General features: G+C 41.4%; 2 protein-coding genes across 8 annotated transcripts in view; both read left to right on the top strand.

The window, feature by feature from the left end:
* Positions 1–25,507, top strand: part of lyrm1 (LYR motif containing 1) — an 862,750-nt gene that overhangs the window by 676,174 nt on the left and 161,069 nt on the right. The gene's annotated exons all lie outside the window — the stretch shown is intronic.
* Positions 1–25,507, top strand: part of mrtfba (myocardin related transcription factor Ba) — a 290,981-nt gene that overhangs the window by 171,573 nt on the left and 93,901 nt on the right. Inside the window, exon 1 of one of the 7 annotated variants that reach the window (XM_078559103.1) lies at positions 6,368–6,883. The exons of the other annotated variants lie outside the window; for them this stretch is intronic. Coding sequence (XP_078415229.1) covers positions 6,829–6,883 — 55 coding nt within the window. The 5' untranslated portion in view covers positions 6,368–6,828. Of the gene's footprint in view, positions 1–6,367; positions 6,884–25,507 lie in introns of those variants that run through there. 7 annotated transcript variants of the gene reach the window in all.

Here is a 25,507-nt window from a genome sequence, read left to right as displayed (position 1 = left end):
ACAAATCATGTCAGTTTCTTTCTAAAAAATCTCACTGTAATATAGTTATGCATGGAAGTAAGTTGCATAGGGGAGGAGGGGATACCATAAGGCAAGAGGTTGCCAGTTCGTGGGATCTGCTGTTGAAGAGGAAAGGATTGATCTATTGGGGTGTGTGGAAATGTGCCGAACAACAGACAAGATACCACTGAGGGGAGTAGGGTGGTATTTTGGTGAGAGGAAGGGTAATGGAACACTCTTCACTTGCCTGGAACTCCCTGCCAAACAGCAGTATGGTTGTACCTACACCATACAGAATGCAGTGGTTTAAGAAGGCAATTAGGGATGAGTGATAAATGCTGGCCTTGCCAGTGATCCTTGCATTCCATGATGAATAAAATAAAAAGCAAACACTTAGCCAAGAAATCATGGTGGACTCCTCATTGTTCAAATATGTCCAAGCTGTAAATGATTTCATAGTCTTCTGTGGGCCCCCTCATGATTTCAGAGTCTGATGCAGGATTGGCACGGGCATCCACAGAACTGGCAGTTCATATTGTCATTGTTGATGTTTGGGGGAGCATCTACAGCTGCACCACCTGTGGCCTTCCTTTGGACACTTGGGATGTTGCGAGTTTCGTATAGATGGTCCTTGAAGCATGCTGAACCAAATTTCAGTCTTTGCCTCCACATGCATCAGTCGGCTGCAGTGTTTTCCCAAGCGAGGTTGTTCGCACTGCAGAAGTTTGTAAGACTCTTTTTTTACGATGCCCTTATATTTATATTGACCATTTTGATGTTGTTTGCGCTGAGAGAGTTCCCCATCGAAGATCAGCTTGGGGATTCTGTAATCATCCATTGAGAAGACGTGGCCTGCACATCAAAGTTGAATTTTCTGAAGGGTGGTCTCTATGCTGTTGAGCCAAGAGATAAAAACAGAAAATGCTGGAAATACTTAGGTCAGGCAGCAACTGTGGAGAGAGAAACAGAGTTAATGTTTCAGACAAAGACCATTCATCATTATCCAAGGGAGATTGAGACTAGTTGTTATATCAAGGAGTACTGTGGCTGAAATTGACTAACTCATCATAGACAAGTGATCGAACCTTTTACACTTTTAATATGTTTCTCAATGCTAACAGTCTTTCATTTGAAGCCCCCTTTGCTTCCTTTTTAGAATTTCTTTTTGTTCCATTGTCACTTTTCAAGATTTCAGACATGCCGCTACAGGGAATCCTGGTGTATTATATGTTAAAAGTGCTACTGTTAGGTAAACTTGGTTTCCGGGGTTTAAACTGACAGAGCTGAAGATAATCTTCAGATTATCTGGTACACTTGTCTATCCTTCACCATATGCCATTAGTACCCTTTTTAAAAATCAAAAGGTTACAAATAATTGTCAGAATTTTTAAATTCTTTGCCTGCTCTATTCCTGGGTGATTTTTGCTTGATAACTGAATCTGTTTATGGAAATGAGGAGGATTAAGATCAGAGTGCAGATCACACCAATTTTGTTGTATTGTATAATACCTCTCCTTCATATTGTCCGGTTGAGTAACTCTCCAAGCCACTTTCATCTAGTAATTTTCTCAGTATTTGCTGTTGAAGAAAAAAAATCCACAAAAATAAAATTATGTCGCAGCAACAACTTCTTTTTGTATAACACCTTTGACATGGTGAAATATCCCATGCTGCTTCACAGGGGTGTTCTGGAACAAAATTTGACATCAAGCTGCCTGAGGAGATATTAGGTCAGATGACCAAAAGCTTGGTCAAAGAGGTCAGTTTTAAGGAGTGCCTTAAAGAAGGAAAGAGAGGTGTAGAGAGAAAATTGCAGACCTTGGAGCCTAGGCAACTGAAGGCACGGCCACCAATGGTGGAGCATTTATAATTGGGGATGTGCAGAAGGCCAGAATTAGAGGAGTGCAGATATCTCAGAGTTGTGGGGTTGGAGGACATTACGGAGATAGGGATTTGAAAACAAGGATGAGAATTTTAAGATCAAGACATTGCTTGACCAGGAGCCTATGTAAATCAGCGAGCACACTGACAATAGGGGAATGGGACTTGCTGGCGAATTAAGACACAGGCAGCAGAATTTTAGATAGCTTCACATTTATAGAGGGTAGAATATGGGAGACCAGCCACACGTGTCTTGGAATAGTCGAGTCTAGAGGTAGCAAAGGCATGCATGAGGGTTTCAGCAGCAGATGAGCTGATACAGGGTGAAATCGGGTGATGTTACAGAGGTGGAAATAGGTGGTCTCAGTGATGGTACAGACATGAGGTCGGAAATTCATCTTGGGATCAAATGTGACACCAAGGTTGCAAACAGACTGGCTATATCTCAAAAAATGAAATTGAGAGTAGTGCTTTATCATGCACTAAGTCCTATTCACTCATTACCCCATATCCATTCTAACTTCCAATGTATTCATGTCAATCTTCTCTCTCATCTTGAATATCTTCATGGCCTTGTCCCATCCTACCACTACAACTGTAACCTTCCCCATCCTCTGCCTCCGCTTGCACTGTCCTGTATTCCAATTCATACCAGCTGCATCACTCCTTACCCTACCTCTTCATTATGGCTGAACTGTTAGTCATTGTGCCCCAGAATTCTGAAAAACCTCTGCCTTGCGATATCTTTGTCTACTTTCAGGAGCCTCATTGCAATAAATCTGGTATGTCAAAATACTTAAACCAGATTCAGGAGGAACTTGATTCTGACTATTTAAGTAGGAGTGTAGAAATAGTATGAATTACAATTATAAAATATTTTGCTGTGAAATTTGTTTCTCCTAACTTCCTCAGTGGCCTTCCTGCTAATTTTCTAGAGATGATGAAGTTAGCAAGTTCTGCATCTCACTACTGAATAACTACAAATGTTGTAAAACCTAACTGCAGTTCTGTCCTTCAAACTGCGTTCAACACCAATGGTACCAGTTTTGTCAATGTTCCATGGAATACACAGTAGCAATTTCTGAACTAAGGAGGGCCAAAGTGATTTTTAAATTGTAAGATTTAATTAAGATTCACTTTCTTATTTTTAAACAGTTAGAACCATTATTTTTGATGCAGCGACTGGTTTAAAGAAAATGGGAAGCTGAATGTAGAGCTTTACAGATCTTGTGATATTGACTACAGGCCCTACAACTCAATGAGATAAATTTAATGCCTGCCACCAGGACTAAGATTTGTCTTAATTTGCAAGAGAAGAAAGGGTTTACAATCTGCCTCATATTTTTGGCTCGTAAATATCACTCCCAATCTATCTGCAACACTGACAGCTCTGTGAGTGCTGCTTATTTTCATATAATGACCTGGTTTCTTTTCCAGCCTTCATGGTTCAGGAGAAATCATCCAAGGAATAAGATGCACACAAGCATGGTATCTCTTCAAAAATGCTAGGGGTCAGATGACGAGGCGAGACAAGCTGACCTTTGTAATCTGGATTCTTAATTATATAACTAGTAATCAGAGCAAAAATCATTACCATACAAAATGGTTCTAAGTTAAATATAAAATCCAGTCAAATACAATAACATTTCCGTCTATTAGTAACAGTACTTTTCACTGTATGTATTCTTTAAATAGCTAAATGGATATTGACGTTTGCTAATGCATGCCATTCCCTGCCCTCTTTCGTGGCGCCTAAATAAATGGACATTGTTTTTTGTGGATATAATTGTCTGTTGATTTCTTGGTCTCCAGTTAGAGAGAAAACCTCTGTGTAGGTGAGAACTTTGAGCAGTTAGGATCATGTTCCATAAGTAATGCAGTCAGAATTGGATGCCTGTTCAATGTCCTGTGTTTCTACCTGAATGTGACAATCAGTCAAGCAAAACCTGTTAGCATTAAATAGGGTAAATTTTAGTACGTGTAAGTACATGGTGACATGCTTGAATTCCCAATGCACATTGAAGATGAAAATTTCTTCCTTTTCTTACTTGGCATATTAATATTATACTTGGTGAGGAAGAGACTAAGTAACACTGTGGGTTATGACTTCTAGAATGATTTACTTTTTGAGCACAAAATGGCTTGCAGCGCCAAAACAATTGGAAATGGATCATCATACAGTACATTTCAATCATAAAACAGGGGGTACAGCTCTGACAAAACATGATAATGCACCCAGAATTTATTCCCTATTCCAATAAAACCATTCTCCTGTTAGAGCGAAGGATGCAAATTTCTCAAATATTAATAAAATGGAGATAATTAACCTGAATTGACCAATTACAACTGATAGAGGTATACATCTGTAACTAACTGAAATCACAACAGAACAATAAACTAACAAATCTAGCTCAGCAATTTACAACTTGACATTGAGAGCCATGGCTGATTTGTGAGATTTGTGTGTTGCAGTTACTTTTGTGCTCTTATTTTACAGTCTAAAGTGTTTAAGCAAATAACTTCTATTTCATAGACAGAAAAGCTTGGGAAAGTACACCTGCTGATGAACAGGTTGTTGCGGGTAATTAATCGTTCTTCCTGGTGGTGATATTAAATGGACAGATGCCAAACAATTATTAATGAGTTAAATTCAAACCTCTAACACACAAGGTCACAATTTCACACACCCCTGCATGAGGAATATGATCTCATACCTATGGAAATCCCATTTCCCACAATACTGGAGGACCCTACTAGTTAGATGTACTAATGTACAAACAGGGAAACATTTTTTTGCATAAATATTCCACCATATTAGCTGAGAAAGAAATCCTTCATTCAGGCTTTCTGGCATGCAGTTTGTTTCTAAAGTCTACTTGAACATGTTGTCTTTAGCCATGTTAGGTTTTGCCATGTGACAATGCCTCAGGCCTCAGGCCTGTAGCTCATGACTGAACATCTGCCCAGTTTAATAGTTCTGCAAAGTTGTCACCTTCCCAAATGAGAACCACTCAAGCTGTAATAATGGTCTTTATAATGCAGCTTTGTTCATTTCATGTAGGTCTGGGATTGTTTGAAGGATAAAAGAGCAATTTGTACTTGTCCCAGCACGTTGCTGCCTACCCAGATAGACAAATTATTATTTTATGCTTGATTGATAAATGTTGCGTATCTGCATGTTTATCTTTTCAGTGTATGTAAGTTACTTTTTGGAGGAGTACGAAGTGAGTATTCCCCTCTCAATCAGTAACCTGTGACCTTTTGAGATATCTGCGATCCTCCAGTTCTGGCCTCTTGCGCGTCCCCAATTTCCTTCGCTCTAGGTGAGTGTGCTTTCAGGAATGTAGGCCCTAAGCTCTGGAATTTCCTCTCTCAACCTCTCAGCCCTTAAAACCCACCTCTTTGACCAAGCTTTTGGCTACCTGTCCGAATTTTTCTTTTTGTGGTTCGGTGCCAAATTATGTTTGAACTCCTTTGAAACACCTTTGGACATTTTAATACCTTCCAGGCGCTATATAACTTCAAGCTGCTGTTGCTCATTTCTGTAGGCAGGGCTCATTGGTCTTTCATGAGACACTGCATCCTTGGAGCTAATCTTCATCCATATATAACATTATTGAATGGCAGAAATGATTTACGTTATTTGATTTACAAAAGCCGGTAACCAGAATCTCAAAGGAGAAAAGATATTTTTGGTGCAATCTTCTTCAGAATCTTTTGGATCTATAGTTGAAATGTTAACCTTTTTTTCAGATACTGACTGACCAATATATTTCTTGCTTTTATTATAGCTTTTTAAGCATTTTTAGTTTTAATTTTCTTTCTAAAATATTTGATAGCTGATATAAATTTTGAATCATGTTTTTTTTTAAGTTGCCTGGTTAGCCCTTTTTAAAAAGTCCTTTTTTCCTTCCTTGGGTCCCACATTATGTCCGCATTTCCTGGCCAGCACTCTGGACAAATAGCCTACCCCGTGACCTCTGTCAGTGTTGCTATCTAGGCAGGCACTAGGAAATCTGGAATTGTTTCAGTGCTGAGGAACCTACTTTGCAATGTAAGCAGGATAAATACAGATATAAAGATGATGTGGGGGGTATTATACTAAGAAAAACTGATTTTTGGTGAAAAGTCTTGGAGAAAATTTGTTTCTGGGTGTGGCTCCGCTCCTGTTTCCTGTTATATTTGTGCAAGTTTCTATTGGAAAGTTATGATTGTGCCCAGCTTAACTAGTTTCGCTGAGAACCACATGTAATTTTGACTTAAGCAGTGGTTAGTTTGTACTGTATCACATTTCTCAATCTCAGTTTAAACCATTTGGTTTAGAAATGAGATTTACATGCAGTTAGCATTCAAGGCTGATTGCATAATAGAAGCCAGATTGATCAGACATTAAACATGTGGATTCTTTTGTAACATTAGCATGTCTAGCTTTCATTGGCCGTTATCAATCCGTCAGCATGTTATCTAAAATGTACTGGAGCAGTTTGAAAGTGGATCTGACGTGGCCTCTCAGCTCGCTGTGAGGCAAGAAAAGTGATTGGAGTGAAATGGGGTTATGAGAACTGACATCTTTGTAGCAGTTTTACCAGGTGATGTGCCAGTGCGGGAAAGAAATGGCTTAATCTTTCTATTGAATACACAAACCGCAAGGACCTTCAAGATTGTGTATAAAGGCAGCAGTTCCTGTGGATAATTGGTGTCTGGCAGGATTCCTGAGGGGGCTGAAACTGACTCACTGACTGCTTTCTGTATCAGGGCTGATCTGATTGGTACTCTCACAACAGCCAGGTCTTGGTCTGCCTCTCAAAAGCAGATTCCTGCAGTACTGTTGCAGGCTTTTGCTGTGCAAACTGGAATGCCTGACATATTTTCTACGTACTTCAATGGAACTAATTTACAAATCAGAAGCAAAGTATCGGGATTCTGTGAGATTTCAGGCATTAGCAGATGGCTCTGCTGGAACCAGAGAGGCCCACTGTGTTACGGAGTAAATTTAAATCAGGTGAATGTTTATTTTTTCTATGACTTTTTAGGGACGAATTTCTTAATTCAAAATGATTTTTATTCCAAACTGTGTTCACATGAATAGATGTGTTGATTTAGTTGTTGTGCAGTTATCCTACATTGTACTGCCGATTGACAATTGTTTGAAAGGAGAGAACTTGGAAACATTGGGTAGCACTGCACCCAGTGATCAAAGCTACAGTGGATGCCCCTCATTGCTAGATTGATGTTCCTCTTGTTTACTCAATATGAAGTATAGGCAGCGAATATGTTCCTCATGGAGTGTATACATTAAACGGAGCAAACCATTCCAGTGACAAGTTGATATTGCCTGTCTAGCTAAAACAAAACAAGTGTAGTGTTGTTATATTTAAACAGGAGAACCCAAATTTGGGTTATTTGACCCTGAGCGGGTAAGATATTATAGACATTGCTCATGGATCACAGACAGATCAATGTTATTGATAGTGTTCTGGGACAGAGAGTAATGTCACTTAGAACCAGTCAAGTACAAAAAGACCGGATCTCATACAGGAATGATTTGTTTATGTATGAACTTTAGTTGTGTCACTGTTATGTCCATCTGGATTTTATACCTATGTTGTAACTTATAAAGAAGATTTTTTTAAATTGCCCATAGCATTCTTGCTCACTCGTTTTCATTAGTCAGACTGTCTTTATGAGTTATAGACTGTTCTTGTGTGAGAAATTGTTGCTGATTGCATTTATGTAGTCCTAATGGAAAACCAGTCTGCGGAATCAGGGTAAGAGGGCAGGAATGTTCACAGGACCGAATGAAAACATTTATGATGACAATATAGCCTGAGGGGATATGAGCAAGGTCACAAGGGGCATGTCAGAGGTTAATGCGGTACATTTAGGCCATAGTAACAGCATTCACCAAACATTTAAGATTGCTAAATCCATCAGGATTACTGGGAACGAGCTTTTCCCTAGAGTGTTACTAAAAACCGCCTCTGTATTTTGAATTCATTGTTTTTCTCTGGGCATGTTCAAAATGATATCAAAAATATCATTGGTTAGAATGAAAAGTGGATTGCTTCAAAGCTAGATTGGTTTCAGAATGTTTCGTCTCCTTTTAGCTTTTAGTGTTTAAAATAAAATATTGGCGGAAATTTTGCTGGCAAAATATCAATGAGTTAACGATGCATAGCGTTATTAATGTGTATATTGTTCAACAAGCTGAAGCAAAGAAGAGATATGCTTTGGGCTGCTGAATTTAGGCTGCTCCACCATTTGTTTCTCAAAAATGGCAGCTCACTCTGAACCTACTGGATACTTTAAGAACTTCATGGATTTGCACACTAATTGCCAATTGTTCTATATTGTTGTATTATCTGTAAATATCTGTAAAGAGCCAGGAATTAATTGTTATGTGAAGGTGTTCCAGGGGGCCACATTTCATGGCTGCACTACAGAGTCATATGATGTGTAACAGAACCAATTCAAACTGTCCCTTCTTTTGTACAAGGCAGCATGGCAAATGTTAAACATAAAGAGCTCTCATCTTTCCAAGCTTAAAGTCTGACTATTACTAACCTCTGGGGTCCAAAGCGCAGTAAGAATACATAGCACCAATTAAGCTAACAACAGAAATTTAGGGTGTGTACTTAACATTGTAAGAACCCTTTAACAATGGAGAACTTGGAAACATTGGGTAGCACTGCACCTAGTGATCAAAGCTACAGTGGATGACCCTCATTGCTAGATTGATGTTCCTCTTGTTTACTCAATATGAAGTATAGGCAATGAATATGTTCCTCATGGAGTATATCCATTAAACAGAGCAAACTATTCCAGTGACAAGTTGTGGGTTTAGGGTGTGTACTTAACATTGTAATGCAATGCTAAACAACCTCTTTGGCTCAAAAAGAAAGCTGTTTAAATTGTTGCATCTCGTTGCTGCATACAGTAACTTCTTGGAGACTTTAAAAACTTCAAAATTTAAATTTTAACATTTTTTTTCTTACTTTTCCTTTCTGCATCGTTTTCATTTTCTCTCTTAATCCAATCTTTGTTTCCTTTTCTGGATCTTATTTGATTCCAAGTCACTCACCTTCCTTATCTGTTTTTCTTCCAATTCTTTCTTAATCCTTAAATGGCAATGTTTTTTTTATTTGTTCATGGGATGTGGGTGTCGCTGACTAGGCCAGCATTTATTGCCCATCCCCAATTGCCCTTGTTCAGAGGGCATTTAAGAGTCAACCACATTGCTGTGTGTCTGGAGTCACATGTAGGCCAGACGAGGTAAGGACAGCAGATTTCCTTCCCTAAAGGAATCGACAATGGTTATCACCAGATTTTTTATTGAATTTTAAATTCCACCATCTGCCACCAGAGCCTTACCCTGGGTCTCTGGATTACTAGTCCAGCGACAATACCACTACACCGTCACCTTCCCTAGTTATGGCGAAAGGAGTGTTGGTTTTGTTGTTCACTGAGGCCCACTTACCCTATTGTCTTTGCCGTGAGATGGCTGCAGCTCTGAGGTCTGTTGCAGTCCCGGCAGTGGCTGCCGCTCCTGGTGGCGCTGCTGAGCCTGACGAGCTGCCTGTTCTCTAATCGGCCAGCAGTTCTTGAAGGTGGGACATCCTCCTTTCTAGGGCCGGAAGCCACGACTCAGTTAATTGACTGCCTGAGATTCGCAAAATCTAATTGTGGCTTCGGGCTGGCGGAGGCAGGGGTGCCCCCAACTCTCTAGCCAGTGGGTGGGGCTGCCGCCACCCCATAAAATCCCAGCCAGGGGTATTAGTGGGCAAGGCCAAAACCAAGTGCCACATTATTATGCTGCAGAGGAGAGAATGCCTCCAGTTAGTTTTATGACTTGTTCTGAGTTCGCTGCTCTCAGGTAGGATCGATGCTACAATTAAATTCCATGTCCTTGACTAAGGAACCAAGAAGACGTATTATTCACAGTTCCTGTTCTTGGTTGCTATTTAGTGAATCCCAAGTGAAACTATTGACACACAGCTTTGATTAAAAACTTGGCTTGAAGGGGGCAATACTTTGACCCTTACTGAAGTCTTCCCACCTGGCTTTTGTTTTGCCACTTAGACCTGCAAACTGCTGTAATGGCCTTTATCACCAAATTACCCCTTGGTCACTTCCCTACTGCTGTGGCAGTTACTCGCCCTTCAAGCACTTCACCTTGTTCCACCCTCTATTTTAGAATTTGTGTTCAATACCACATCTCCAAACCCCCACCATGTTTCTAAGTAAGAAATACTCGCTACCTCCTGCTCTATACTGTGCAACTCCCCATCTCTGCATTTCCCATGTTGATCACAATACACCTTTCAACTTCTGTGATTTATCTGGCCTTCTGTCCTCCATTTAACCTATCCCTCCAAATAAACTTCCCGACACACATTCATGGCCACAACCTTAGGCGGTTGTCACCTCACAATCTCACGTTGTTACAAATTCACATCAATAGAACCTGTGTTGCAATTATTGGCATGTTCATGTTTTGTTAAATGAAACCATAAATTCTTCAAATAATTGTTTGGGGGTGGGGGGAAGAAATCTCTTATTTATGACAGTTGTAAGCCTGTGCAGATTATTGTTGGTAATGTCAAGTGCGTCGCTTGGGTCTGCTGTTTTTGCAATGGATTTCTTGAGGTACAATGCAGGCTTTTTTGTAGGGAAATCAATATCACGCACCTGGGAAAAGCTTCAGCAGTTCTTCACATTCTATCTGCTTGAAATGATTGTTTCTTCAGATTTCTTTATTTTTCGTGGGAATAAAGTGTTTGATTTTGAGATATCATTATGACTTACTGCAAGGAGAGGCAGTACATTTTTTTGTGTTTAAAAATATATTACTTCAGTGCTGAGTTTCCAAATAATTTTGGCAAAAGGCTGCCAGAGTGCTGACAGAGCCTTTGTAGCTAACTACATTGTCCATTGCTGATTTTTGTTGACGGTGAAACACAAACAGTATTGTGAAAGGCTTGGCTGGTATGTTGATACAGTGACCAGCCCTTGTGGTTCATATTTGTGGAAATTATTGTTGAACTGTTGCCATTGGTATATTAGTATGATCTTCTTACCCCAGCTCTGCGACTGTTGAATGTCAGGAAGTGACCCGTTAAATACTAAATTATAATGATGACTGGCCTAACATGACAAAACATGTTAAAGGAGAGCAAGTTCCTTGGAGAACAGAAGCTGGTGACGCGATATATTTTCTAAGTGTACTTTTATTTTTGCACAACTCTAATGTTTAAAGCTGTGCATCACCAATAATATTACACTGTTTAATAGTTCATTTCACAGTGAGTGGAAACGTGCAAAATTCAAATTTCCACAATATTCTGTTTTTTCAGATTCCTGAAAACAGACAGGAATGCAAGAAAGTACAAGTGAGGGGCTGAAAATGTGAGAATAATTGAACCACTAGGTGTAGCACAAAGCCTTGTAGAGCATAAAATCACCCACGAGGTTGATCGCCGGTCTACGCTTGCTTGGTCAGCTGTGGTACCAGGTCTTCTGGGCCGAGCAAGGGGAAGGGACTTCTGAACGAATTTCTATTCCTGATTGCTATCCATGACCCTGGCCTGGACACTTATGGTGGGCCTTATTTCTGGTCTCACAAAACCTGGATGTTGGTTATTTTTCGGCATCTGGATCGCTGAGTGCAAACGGCACAAAAACTGTATGTTTCCAGTGGAGAAAGCTGTCCCACCAGCTTTGCCTCTTCATACTGACTGAGGCCCTTATAGAATAAATTCAGAATAGTAACAGCGCAGAAAAATGCTATTCGGCCTGTCGTGTGCGTACTGGTTCTCCATAAAAGCTACTCAAACCCCACTCACATAGCTTTCTCCAGTCTGAAAAGCAACCATTTGTCACTTTTTGTTTCCTGTCACTCAGCCAACTTTGTATCCATGCTGCCACTGTCCTTTTTATTCCAAGAGCTTTAACTTTACTGGCAAGCCTGTTATGTGGCACTTTATCAAAAGTCCACATACACCACATCCACCCCATTACCCCCATCAACAATGTTAACCCATGTTACTTCATCAAAAAACTCAATCAAATTAGTTTAGCACAATTTGCCTTTAACAAATCCATGCTGGCTTTCATTAATTCACATTTGTCCAAGAGACTGTTAATTTTGTCCCAGATTATTGTTTCTAAAAGCTTTCTCATTACCGAGGTTAAACTGACTGGCCTGTTGTTGCTGGGCTTATCTTTGCCCCCTTTCTTGAACAAGGGTATAACATTTGCAATTCTCCGGTTCTCTGTCACCACCTCTGTATCGAAGGAGGATTAAAGAGTGGATGGAAGCTTTGCCTAAATCTTTTGCCCTCATTTGGACTTTGGCAGTTGAGTCCCCTTTGAAGTGGGGAGCTTGTGGTCCCAGGTCCTACCTGACTTTCCACCCCACTGATCCTTTTCTGTTTCTTTAATCTGCCTTTGCTGGCCCACCTGGCCAAACTTCCTTTATTGCTTCCTCTGCCCTAGCCCTGAACTTGCAACTTTCTGCAGTTTTTCTCCTATCTCCCTTCATACCCTCTCTGAGGTGATCTTGTTCTTGGGACCCACTTCCTATTCCCTTGATCCTTTTCCCACTAATCTGCTGATCACCCAACTTCCTCTCCTTGCCCCCATGATAACCAATATTGTAAAAGGTTCTCTCTCTTCAGGTGTTGTCCCTCCCTCCTATAAATCTGCCGTCATTAACCCTCTCCTCAAGAAACCAACCCTTGACCCTACCATCCTTGCAAACTACCAAACCTTCTCCAACCCCTCCTTTCATCACCAAAGTCCTTGAACATGTCACCTCCCACATCCGTTCTCATTTTTCCTGGAACTCCATGTATGAATTCCTCCTCAGCCCCTGCCACAGTACCGAAGCAGTTGTTATCAAAGTCACAAATGACATCCTATGTGACGATAAGAAAGGTAAGCATTCCCTCCTCATCCTTCTCGAACTGTCTGTAGTCTTTGACATGATCGACCACACCATCCTCCTCCAATGCCTCTCTGCTGTCATCCAGCTAGGTGGGATTGCTCTCACCTGGTCCCATTATTAGCTATCGAATTGTAGCCAAAGAACCACTTGCAGTGGTTCCTCTCCCTGCTCCCGCACTATTACCTCTGGCGTCTCCCAAGGATCTATCCTTGGCCCCTCCTAATTCTCATCTACGTGCTGCCCTCAGCGAGTGACATCATCCGAAGGTACAACATCAGTTTCCACATGTACGCTGATGTCATTCAGCCCTATCTCTATCTCCACTCCTCCACTGTTGCTAAACTGTCAGACTGCTTATTTGACAACCAGTACTGGACGAGCAGAAATTTCCTTCAATTAAATGTCGGGAAGACTGAAACCATTGTTTTTGATCCCCGATCCAAACTCTGTTCCCTAGCTACCGGCTCCATCCCTCACCTTGGCAACAGTCCGAGATTAAGCTAGTCAGTTCACAACCTTGATGTCATACTTGATCCTGTGATGAGTTTCCAACCTCATATTCATGCTGTCAATGAGTTCACCTATTTCCACTTCCATGACATAATCTGACTTCACCCCTGTCTCAGCTCATCTGCTGCTGAAATCCCCATTCATGCATTTGTTACCCCTAAACTCGACCATTCCAATGCACTCTTGGCCGATCCTCCACATTCTACCCTCCATAAACTTAAGGCCATCTAAAACTCAGCTGCCCACGTCTTAACTTGCACCAAGTCCTATTCCTCTCACCCCTTTGCTCCCTGACCTACATTGGCTTTGGGTTAAGCAACATCTTTATTTTAAAATTCTTATCCTTGCTTTCAGATACCTTCATGTCCTCGTCCTTCCCTATCTCTGTAATCTCCTCCAGCCTCAGAACCCTCCAAGATATTCCTCTAATTCTGGCTGCCTGTGCATCCCCGATTTTAATCGCTCCACCATTGGTGACTGCACCATCAGTTGTATAGGCCCCAAACTATGGGATTCCCTCTCTACACCTCTCTATCTCAATTTGCTCCTTTTAAGACACTCTTTAAAACCTACCTCTTTGACCAAGTTTTGGTCATCATGATCTAATTCTCCTTATGTGGCTCGGTGTCATACTTTGTTTTATAATGTTCCTTAAATAAAGCACCGGGATGGTTCATTACATTAAAGGTGCTATATAAATATACGTCATTGTTTATTCTCTCATTGTATCCTATTAATTTCCACTTACCGCCCTTGCTCAGCTGATGAATCAGTACTCCTCTATGTTGAACGTCGTTTGGATGAAGCACTGAGAGGGTAGCAAGGACACAGAATGCACTGTGGGTTGGACATTAATGTCCATCACCCAAGAGTAACCCAATACTATCATCGCTAACCTGGTTGACCAAATCCTGAAGGTCCTAGCTATCTGACTGGGCATGCAACAGTTAATGGGAGAACCAACATGGGAGATTAGCCTACTTGATCTCCTCACCAATCTTCCTGTTACAGATGCATTTGTCCATGACAATATTGGTAGGAGGAGCCACTGCACAGTCCACATGAAGACTATGTCAAATCCTTACACTGAAGACACCCTCCACATGGAACTATCATCCTGCTCAATGGGGTAAGTTAAGAACATATCAACCAGCAAATATTCAGACTCGACCAAGCACTGGTGGGCCATCAATATAAGTAGAATGAAATACAACCACAATCTGTAACCTCATGGCCTGGCATATTCCTTATTCCTCTGTTACCATCAAGCCAAGTTACCAAGCCTGGTTCAATGAACATTGAATGAAGGCAGAAGTGGTACTAGGCATATGGGAAAGAGGTGCCAACTTGGTGAAACTACAGTGCAGACCACCATACATGCTCTACGGCAAAAACAACATGTTATAGAACGAGTAAACCAACCAGAAAATCAGATCAAGCTCTGCAACCCTGACACATCCAGTTGTGAATAGTGGTGAACAATTAAGAAACTGGTAGAAGGAAAACATCTCCATCGTTAACAATGACAGGGCCCAGAACAAGTGCAAAAGATAGGGCTGAAGTATCTGCAACCAGGAGTGATGAATGGGTGATCCTACACTGACGCTCCCCACTATCACAGTTGGCAGTTTTCAGCTAGATTGATTCACTCTATGCTACATCAAGAAATGACTGAGTGCATTGGATATATGAAGGGGTAAATGCCCCCATCAGCACCCTGGCTGTAGTGATGCATAGCAGTGCTCGAAAAATAACTAAGCTGTTAACACAACCAGTGATCTGGCATCGACCGAACAATTTGGACGCTGTTCAGGTATGCTCTTTCTACAAAAAAAACCAGTACAATCCAACCAATTACCACCCATTCAATCTACTTTAAATCATCAAAAGCATAATGCAAGGTGTCATCAACAGTGCTATCAAGCGGCACTTAGCAACCAATAACGGGTTCATTGATGATAAAAACAGAAAATGCTGGAAAAACTCAGCAGGTCTGACAGCATCTGTGGAGCGAGAAACAGAGTTAACGTTCTGAGTCCATATGATTCTTCTTCAGAGCACACTGGTTCGTTGATGTTCAATTTGGGTTTTACCAGCAAAACTTGGCTCCAAAGATAGACACATGACTTGAATTCCAGAGGTGAGGTGAGAGTGACTGCTCCTGATATCAAGGCTGCAGCCAACCAAATGTGGCACCAAGGAGCCCTGATAAAATTGAAATCAATGGATATCGGAGGTAAGTTCTCCATTGGCTAGAGTGACATTTGGCCCAAAAGAATATTACTGTAGCTGTTGGAGGCCAATCATCTCAACCCTAGGACAAGGCTGCAGGAGTTTTTGAGCACAATTTTAAACTGATTCACGGCCCAGAAAATTGGCATTAAAATCATTAAAATTTATGTAAAATAATATATCACATTGAAACGTAATTTCCACTTTATATTCTCCAAATTGTCATTTTTGCAGTGATTTAGTGAAGATTCCTCGAGCACAATTTTAAACTGATTCACGGCCCAGAAAATTGGCATTAAAATCATTAAAATTTATGTAAAATAATTTATCACATTGAAACGTAATTTCCACTTTATATTCTCCAAATTGTAATTTTTGCAGTGATTTAGCTTGGAAGTGAAGATTCCTCATAGTTCATTTTATTTGCATAGGATTGTTCAACTCTTTGATGAAATGCCACCAACAGTGACACCATACTGATGTTGCGTTGTCTAAGCAAACAATAGAGCTAAAATAAAAAGAACAACTCTATCTGATCTGAGCTAAAGCATTCCCTGCTTTGGTTAAAAGTTGTAGAAGATTACTGCAGTCAGCTGTGGCTCAGTCCATAGCACCCTCGCCTTTGAATCAGAGGGTTGTGGGTTCATGTCCCACTCCCGGAAACCAGGAACTGTGATTGTACTCAAAAGAGTTGCAATCTGTGACTGTTGATAACTCGAAAGAATTATAAATAATACGTTATTTTCCTGAATTAAAATTCTAAAGTGTGGCGGGGTGCGTGTGAGACATGGATACTAAAACTAATATTATTTAAAGAAGAATTAGAAAGGTTGGAACCAATCTTTAATGAGCTGCTAGAAGTTTTTATTTATTCTTTCATGAGATGAGTGTCACTGGGAAGGTCAGCATTTATTGCTTATCCCTAATTGACCTTGAGAAGGTAGTGGTGAGCTGTCTTCTTGAACCACTGCAGTCCAGGTGGTGCCTAATCAAAGCTGTATATTTATTAGCAAGTAATGCTTAAAAACAAATGGTGGAAATGTGACGATGATGATGATGGAAAAACATTTGGAAACCCTAATTCTTAATGATCAAGATTTGCAAACCAGAGCATGCAGATTGGTGTCATCATTGTCTCTGAAATCAGTGAGAAATTTCTGTGCGGTGATAGCACATAGCCTAATAGATCCATAATGCCACAGAAATCTTTCCCTTTGTCCCATGGGTGCCCTAACAGATGTTCCATACTTTTAGTTGGGAATATAACTAACTGAGTTCAGTTGTGCTGACCCCATTTTCCTTGTCATCTCTCATGAACCCATTTCAAGATGCTTTTCTCTTCAACTCTTGGAAAAAACTGACATCTGCCCATGTTCAGATTTTTTTTGTATATGGGATGCTGTCTCTTTTTCATGGAACCTCACCAAACTCACACCCAGCTGTTTTATTGCCAATGACTCTGTCCTCAACTATACAAAGAATCTCTGCTGTACAGCAGTTCTTGCAAAGGACATACGGCCATTGCCAACTTCAAAAACCAGAACGTGGGAGTGCAACATGATACAGATATAGCACTTTCTTTGGAACATTTGTGACCCAAAGTGTAATGTGTGTATTATATACAAAGGTGTAATGCATGGAAGATGTTCTACTTAATCAATGAATTACTGCAATGACTGCAAATACCTTTTCTGAGTTTCTGAATGCTGTATTCATTTTGCATTTCATTATGGTACACCGTTTTATTTGTATAGAATGTACAAATGGTGTTCTGTTTTAATGTTGAATGTCACAGAGTAGAATCTGAAAAATCCAGAGAACCAAACATCAAAATAACATTGCTGCACATTTAGATTTTATTTTTAACATGCACTTTCTGAAAGATCTAATTAGTTTAGTAGGTTAAGCAACGTCCAAGGGTAAGTACTCTACTGGGAAATTGTGGGAAACAGTTCTGTTCAGTTACTCAGTTGAGCTATAGTTTGTCTTAGACCACATGAAAGTACTCCATTGGTCTCTGATCAGACTTTCAAATATTGAAGAAGCAGTAAACCTTTATCTTTTAATGTTAGTTTTGGTTTAATTTCAGATTGGGACTTGTGTAGCATTGCAGAGCAATGCCTTTTTAAGTGGAAAACAATGGCTAGTGGCAGGCTGAATGCAGCAACATCACAAGTTTGGTCAAACCAGTCCAGTAAGTTTCTGCATTTAACTGGTGTTGCACGATTTCCCACCCAAGTCCTGTAATTTTGTATTAGAAGCAGCAAAAATACAAGATCCTGGGTTAAAAGCACCTCAATAAATTACTAGTGCTGCTGATAATACACAGTAATGTTGAAAAAATAAATGAAAGCCTCCTTGAAAAAGTGCAACATTCCCACTGACATCTGGGAATCCCTGGCCCAAGACTGCCCGAAGTGGAGGGAAAGCATCCAGGAAGAAGCTGAACTCCTCGAGTCTCCTTGCCAAGGGCCAGCTGAAACCAAGCGCCGACAGCAAAAGGAGTGTGTGGGAACCCGGGCACCCCACCCACCCATTCCCCCCACCACCGTGTGCCCCACCTGTGACAGAGACTGTAGGTCACGCGTTGAACTCTTCATTCACCTGAGAACTCATTTTTAGTGTGGAGGCAAGTCATCCTCAATTCTGAGGGACTGCCTAAGAAGGAGTGCTGTTAATAATGCACAATAGTATTGAAAAAAGAGATGTGTAACACATTTTTAAAATCTTTGAATCTTACTGTATGTGAGGCAAGCGGCTTACCATGCCCATGCTGACACTTTGAAAGCACCATCCAATTAGTACATTCATTTATTTTTTTGAGAAGCAATGTTTAGGTTCTATAGATTTGAATGTTCTTTGAATAAACTGTTGCCAGGAATGCATTAACCTACATATTGCCTATTGTTCGTTTCTTCATTATTTTCTTTCTTGTATTAATTGCTGTAATGTCATGACTTTTATATTTTAGGTTTCGCATTAATCAAATATCTTTTCTGCATTGTATCAAAATGAATATTGTACTATAATTAGCTTGCAAAGCTGCTGAACTGCTGTTGTAGCAAATTATGGAGGTGGGATTTTGACCATCCCAGGAAGGTACCCCTTCACATCAATTATACTAAATTTGCAACCAATGCAAAGAAAAGTTCAGAAAATTCTGAGTCACTCATCAAGGCATCTGGAAAACTCTCTCAAATTTGTCTCTAGAATTGCTGGCATTAATCAAGAGCTAACAGCACCATTGGCTGTGTTTGGATGTTGGTGCTCTGCCTAAGTAGAGTGATGTGGAGCCAGTAATAAAACTCAGCTGTGCATCACCAGATAATTTTAAAGAGGTCCAGGTCTCAATCAATACGTTAAGTAGAGCAGTGCCATGAACCTACATGTAAAATAGAATCACTGAATTGTTACAGCAGAAGGAGGCCATTCGGCCCATCATGTCTACACTAGATCTCTGAAAGAGCAATTCACTTAGTGTCATTCTCCTTCCTTCTCCCCTTAACTCCTGTACATTCTTCCTTTTCAGACAACAGTCTAATTCCCTTTTGAATGCTTCGATTGAACCTGCCTCCATCACACTTTCAGGCACTACGTTCCAGACCTTTCCCGCTCACTGCATGCAAAAGTTTTTTCTCATATCGCTTTTGCTTCTTTTGCCAATGACGTTAAATCTGTGCCCTTTCGTTATCGATCTTTTCATGGGTGGGAGCAGTTTCTCCCTATCATAGACATAGTTCTGTTTCAACAGTTTTTGAAAGAGTATTGTTCTCAAGTTGTTTTGGTAGGCACGGTTTCTGAAATCACTAAATTACTAACAAACGTACCATTAATGGCAGTGATCTGTGTCAGTACAGGAGCAGACAACTCGTTCACATTAGCAGCTTATCTGCTTCAATGGATTTTGTGTCTGTAACTTTATAACTAGGCTTTCTTGTTATAAAGGTGTGGTGATGCAGTGGTTGAATATACCACAGAATGATTTCATGGGTTTTTTTTTAGCTCAGCATTGCAGTCCAGAGGAGGTGTCAAGAGAGGTACAGTAATTCCTTTTTCCTCTCTGCTTTCATGCACCTCCTGGATCCTGGCTCAACAGGTTTCCTGCCCATCCTCGTGGCCAAAAAATGGCTTTGCCCCAAAATTTCTGAACAGATACAGGATTTCCTGTAATTGATCCTTTCTGCAAGTTTTCTAGACCACTTGGAAAGTGAAAAAGCACTTTTTATTGGCAAAAATAAAATTCGTATTCATTTTTCTGTTTAGTTCAGAGGGTAAGGAAAAAGACAGCAAAGGTACAAAAGTGAAAGAAAAAGTCTTTAAAAATGGAAGCAGAGTCAATAACATTTTAGAAGTAATTTTTTTGTTCCTTGAGAAAGAGGAGTATTAAAGAGTTTGGGGAATGAGCCGAAAAGTGGGATTAGATTAGGTTGCTCATGTGGGGATAAACATCATTGCAGACAGATTGAGCTGAAAGGATTCATGCTGTGATATTCTGTAATCGAGGGGGTGGGAGCCTTTGGGAGATGTTTCACTGAAAGCTAATTTTGACATCCAAGTGTTAAGTAGATGGATCTTAATTTTTAGCTTTTATAGTTTCAATTTTTAAACTTTGCATCTGTCTTCACAAAGGAGACAGATGATTGGGAGGTTAAATTAAAAGAAGATAGGGAAGTTATGGACAGGGCAGTAATAGAGAAGATGTACTAAAAAAGGTTAGCATTACTGAAACTTGGACCAAATGGAATGCATCCTAGGTTGCTGAACGAAGCAAATGTAGAAATAGCAGTGACATTGGTCACATTCTTTCACTCCTCCTTAGGCCTAGGAGTCATTCAGGAGGACAGGACAGTTGTTGTTCTTACATCGCCATTCATGAAAACAAAAAGGGATATACCAGGAAACTACTAATACCAGTTGTGTGGAAGTTATTGGAAACAGTCATCAGGAACAAAATTAATTTTTATTTGGAAGGGCATTGGTTAATCGAGGAGAGCCAGCATGGATTTGTTAAAGGCAAGTCATGCCTGACTAACATAATTAAATTCTTTGGTGAAGTAACAGAGGAGGTTGATCAAGATAGTGCAGTAGATGTATATATGCACTTTTGGAAGGCATTCGACAAAGTGTCACAGGACACTTCTTAAGAAGATGGAAACCCATGGAATTGAGGGGAAAATAACAGGTTGGATACCTGTTATAAAAGCAAAATACTGCGGATGCTGGAAATCTGAAACAAAAACAAAAGTTGCTGGAAAAACTCAGCAGCTCTGACAGCATCTGTGGAGAGGAAGACAGAGTTAATGTTTCGAGTCCGTATAAATTTGCCCCGGTGACAGGAAACAGAGGGTGGTGGTGGATGGATGTTTCTCAGACTGGGAGGCAGTTTCAAAGTGGTGTTTGCCAAGGGTCAGTTTTGTGTCCATTACATTTTTTCAATTTTTAAAAACAGCCTAGAATGTTATATTGCAGAAAGCCAGGCGGTGAAGGGTAGAACTGAAGTCAATCCTTACACTCATATATAAGCATTTATTTTCGAAGATGCACATTACAAAGATGCACCTCCTAACCCAACAATCACAGTTTCAGCCTGTTCCTATTTATAGGAGCACAAATTAATGCCCACCACCTGCATACGATTCAACACAATTAATATATAATTAACACTAGGCTCTGATATAGGGAGCAGAATTATACAGTTCGCAGATGATATGAATCTTGGAAAAGTAGTAAATAGTGATGAGGATAATAATAGACCTCAGAATGATATGGACAAGATATTGAAATAGTCAAAATCGTGATAAGTGCTAACCCCATTAGCCCTGGAGATTGGTGGAAGAAAATAGCAAGTCATTAAGGATGCAGGCCACACTACCAGTAGTGTACTGATGAGAGATCCTGAACCCAATTCCCCCATCCACACCCTTTCCATTCTGACAGAATGGATTGGCAGAGAAAAACTGGGAGCTATGGTTAAGGTTTGAAGTTGTTGAAGACGATGGCTGAATAGTATAAATTTTATGTTAACCTTTTAAAATTTATCTTGTTTTTCAAAGTTATTTGAAGAAGAGGTAAAGTAAATTATTCCAGGTGTACAATCAACTAACTATTCCTATTGAATTCTTTGTGCAATTTGAACAAGTGCAGTATTCCCAATGTAAACTGAAGTTAGAGTCACAACTCTGGTCCAATCTGTTCGAGAGGGGCGGAGCAGGTGAAACTGGATAGAAGGCCAGAGAAAGGTGGAGGCAAAGGAGAGATTGCCAGAGATGCCATGGACAAAAGGACAAAGGAGTGCTAATGATACTCTTTTCGAGTTATCAACAGTCACAGATTGCAACTCTTTTTTTGAGTACAATCACAGTTCTTGGTTTCCGGGAGTGGGACATGAACCCACAACCCTCTGATTCAAAGGCGAGGGTGCTATGAACTGAGCCACAGCTGACACCTCCGAGGAGTGCTAATGATAGTGGTATTGGTTAGAGGAGGTGCTGATGGTGGCATTAAGGTCAGAAAGCAGAATGTGATAATATCAGGACAAGGGTAAGCACTCTGGAAAGAACAACATGAATAAGTGACTGATGGCCCTTGTGGGGGTGGAGTGGGGGAGAGGGGACAGTGGTGGGAAAAAAGATTAAATATATGATACAAGGTGGGGATAAAACAATGAACAAAAATGAAAATAAATAAAAATAAAAATAAGTGGATAAAAAATGAAAATGAATATTGAAAAAAGGGGATTTAAAAGGGGGTGAGGATGGAGGAGCGTGTTCATGGTCTGAAATTGTTGACCTTGGTGTTCAGTCCGGAAGGCTGTAAAGTGCCTAATTGGAAGATGAGGTGCTGTTCCTCCAGTTTGCGTTGGGCTTCACTGGAACATTGCAGCAGGCCCAGGATGGACATGTGGGCATTAGAGCAGGATGGGGTGTTGAAATGGCAAGCCACAGGAGCATCTGGGTCATGTTTGCGGACAGACCGAAGGTGTTCTGCAAAGCGGTCACCCAGTCTGCGTTTGGTCTCTCCAATGTAGAGGAGACAGCTTTGGGAGCAGCGAATGCAGTAGACCAAATTGAAGGGTGTGTAAGTGAAGCGCTGCTTTACCTGAAAGGAGTGTTTGGGCCCTTAGATGGTGAGGAGGGAGGAGGTAAAGGGGCAGGTGTTGCACCTACGATTGCATGGGAAGGTGCCATGGGAGGGGGATGAGTTGTTGGGGGTGATGGAGGAGTGGACCAGGGTGTCCTGGAGGGAACGGTCCCTATGGAATGCCGACGGCCGGTGGGGGTTGAAGGGAAGATGTGTTTGGTGGTGGCATCATGCTGGAGTTGGCGGAAATGGCGGAGGATGATCCTTTGAATGCGGTGGCTGGCAGGGTGAAAAGTGAGGACAAGGGGGCCTTTTCGTGGTTCTGGGAGGAAGAGGAAGGTGTGAGGGCAGAGGCACGGGAGATGCGTCGAACAAGGTTGAGGGCCCTGTCAACCACAGTGGGCGGGAAACTTCAGTTAGGGAAAAAGGAAGACATGTCAGAAGCGCTGTTTTGGAAAGTGGCATCATCGGAACAGAAGTGATGGAGGCGAAGGAACTGAGAGAATGGTATGGAGTCCTTACAGGAAGCAGGGTGTGAAGAGCTGTAGTCGAAGTAGCTGTGGGAGTCGGTGGGCTTGTAGTGAATATTGGTGGACAGTCTATCACCAGAAACTGAGACAGAGAGGTCAAGGAAGGGAAGTGTCAGGGATGGATCATGTGAAGGTGATGAAGGGGTGAAAATTGGAAGCAAAATTGATACATTTTTCCAGGTCCAGATGAGAGCATGAAGCAGCACCGATACAGTAATCGATGTACCGAAATAGAGTTGTGGGAAGGGGGCCTGAGTAAGACTGGAACAGGGAATATTCCACATACCCCATAAAGAGATAGGCATAACTGGGGCCCATGCGGGTACCCATAGCCACATCTTTTATTTGGAGGAAGTGAGACAAGTTTAAGGAGAAACTGTTCAGCGAAAGAACAAGTTCAGCCAGATGGAGGACAGTGGTGGTGGGTGGGGATTCTTCGGGCCTCTGTTCAAGGAAGAAGCAGAGAGCCCTCAGACACTCCTGGTGGGGGATGGAGGTGTAGAGGGATTGGGCGTCCATGATGAAGAGGAGGCGGTTGGGGCGAGGGAACTGGAAATTGTTGATATGACATAGGGCATCAGAGGAATCGCGGATGTAGACTCCTCCATTACCTTCACATGGTCCATCTCTGACACTTCCCTTCCCTTCCTTGATCTCTCTGTCTCAGTTTCTGGGGATAGACTGTCCACCAATATTCACTACAAGCCCACCGACTCCCACAGCTGTTTCAACTACAGCTCTTCCCACCCTGCTTCCTGTAAGGACTCCATACCATTCTTTCAGTTCCTTCGCCTCTGTCGCATCTGTTCCGATGATGTCACTTTCCAAAACAGCGCTTCTGACATGTCTTCCTTTTTCTTTAACTGAGATTTCCCACCCACTGTGGTTGACAGGGCCCTCAACCTTGTTCAACCCATCTCCCATGCCTCTGCCCTCATACCTTCCTCTCCCTCCCAGAACCATGATAGGGTCTCCCTTGTCCTCACTTTTCAGCCCACCAGCCTCTGCATTCAAAGGATCATCCTCCACCATTTCCGCCAACTCCAGCATGATGCCACCACCAAACACATCTTCCCTTCACACCCCGCCAAGCCCCGTCGGCATTCCTTAGGGGCCGTTCCCTCCAGGGCACCCTGGTTCACTCCTCCATCACCCCCAACACCTCAACCCCCTCCCACGGTACCTTCCCATGCAATCGCAGAAGGTGCAACACTCTTCCCTCTTCTTCCCTCTTTTACCTCTTCCCTCCTCACCGTCCAAGGGCCCAAACACTCCTTTCAGGTAAAGCAGTGCTTCACTTGAACCATCTTCAATTTGGTCTATTGCATTCGCTGCACCCAATGCGGTGTCCTCTACATTGGAGAGACCAAACGCAGACTGGGTGATTGTTTTGTAGAATACCTTCGGTCTGTCCGCAAGCATAACCCAGACCTCCCTGTCGCTTGCCATTTCAACACCCCACCCTGCTCTCATGCCCACATGTCCGTCCTTGGCCTGCTGCAATGTTCCAGTGAAGCCCAAAGCAAACTGGAAGAACAATACCTCATCTTCCGATTACGCACTTTACAGTCTTCCAGACTTAACATTGAATTCAACAACTTCAGACCATGAACTATCTCCTCTAACCTCACCCCCTTTTTTTATCCCCTTTTTTCAATATTCAATGTTTTTTTCATTTTTCCATTTTTATGTTTTATCCGCTTATTTTTATTTTTATTTATTTTCATTTTTGTTCATTGGTTTTATCCCCACCTTGTATCATATTTTCAATCTTTTTTCCCGCCACCTTCCCCTCCCCCCACTCCACCCCCACAAGGGCCGTCTGGCACTTATTCATGTTGTTCTTTCCAGAGTGTTTACCCTTGTCCTAATATTATCACATTCTGCTTTCTGACCTTAGTGCCACCATCAGCACCTCCTCTAACCGGTACCACTGTCATTAACACCCCTTTGTCATTTTGTCCATGACATCTCTGGCAATCTCTCCTTTACCTCCACCTATCACTGGCCTTCTATCCAGCTTTACCCCCCGCCGCCTTAAACAGTATAAATTTCATCATATCTTTACTTCTCTTTAGCTCTGAAGAAGAGTCATACGGACTCGAAACGTGAACAGTTTTTTTCCTCTCCACAGATGCTGTTAGACCTGCTGAGTTTTTCCAGCATGTTCTGTTTTTGTTTCAGATTTCCAGCATCCGCAGTATTTTGCTTTTATCAGCTGCAAGCCGTGTTTAAATGTGATTTTCCTATGCAGTGCTTTTCTAATATATTCTTATTCACATTTCCAACCTTAATTTGACTAGAATAATATAATATATAATGAATACCA

This window comes from Cetorhinus maximus, chromosome 15, assembly GCF_964194155.1.
Source record: "Cetorhinus maximus chromosome 15, sCetMax3.hap1.1, whole genome shotgun sequence".
Taxonomy (NCBI): domain Eukaryota; kingdom Metazoa; phylum Chordata; class Chondrichthyes; order Lamniformes; family Cetorhinidae; genus Cetorhinus; species Cetorhinus maximus.
The sequence above is the reverse complement of the archived record's forward strand: the minus strand, read 5'-3'. Positions and strand labels throughout refer to the sequence as shown.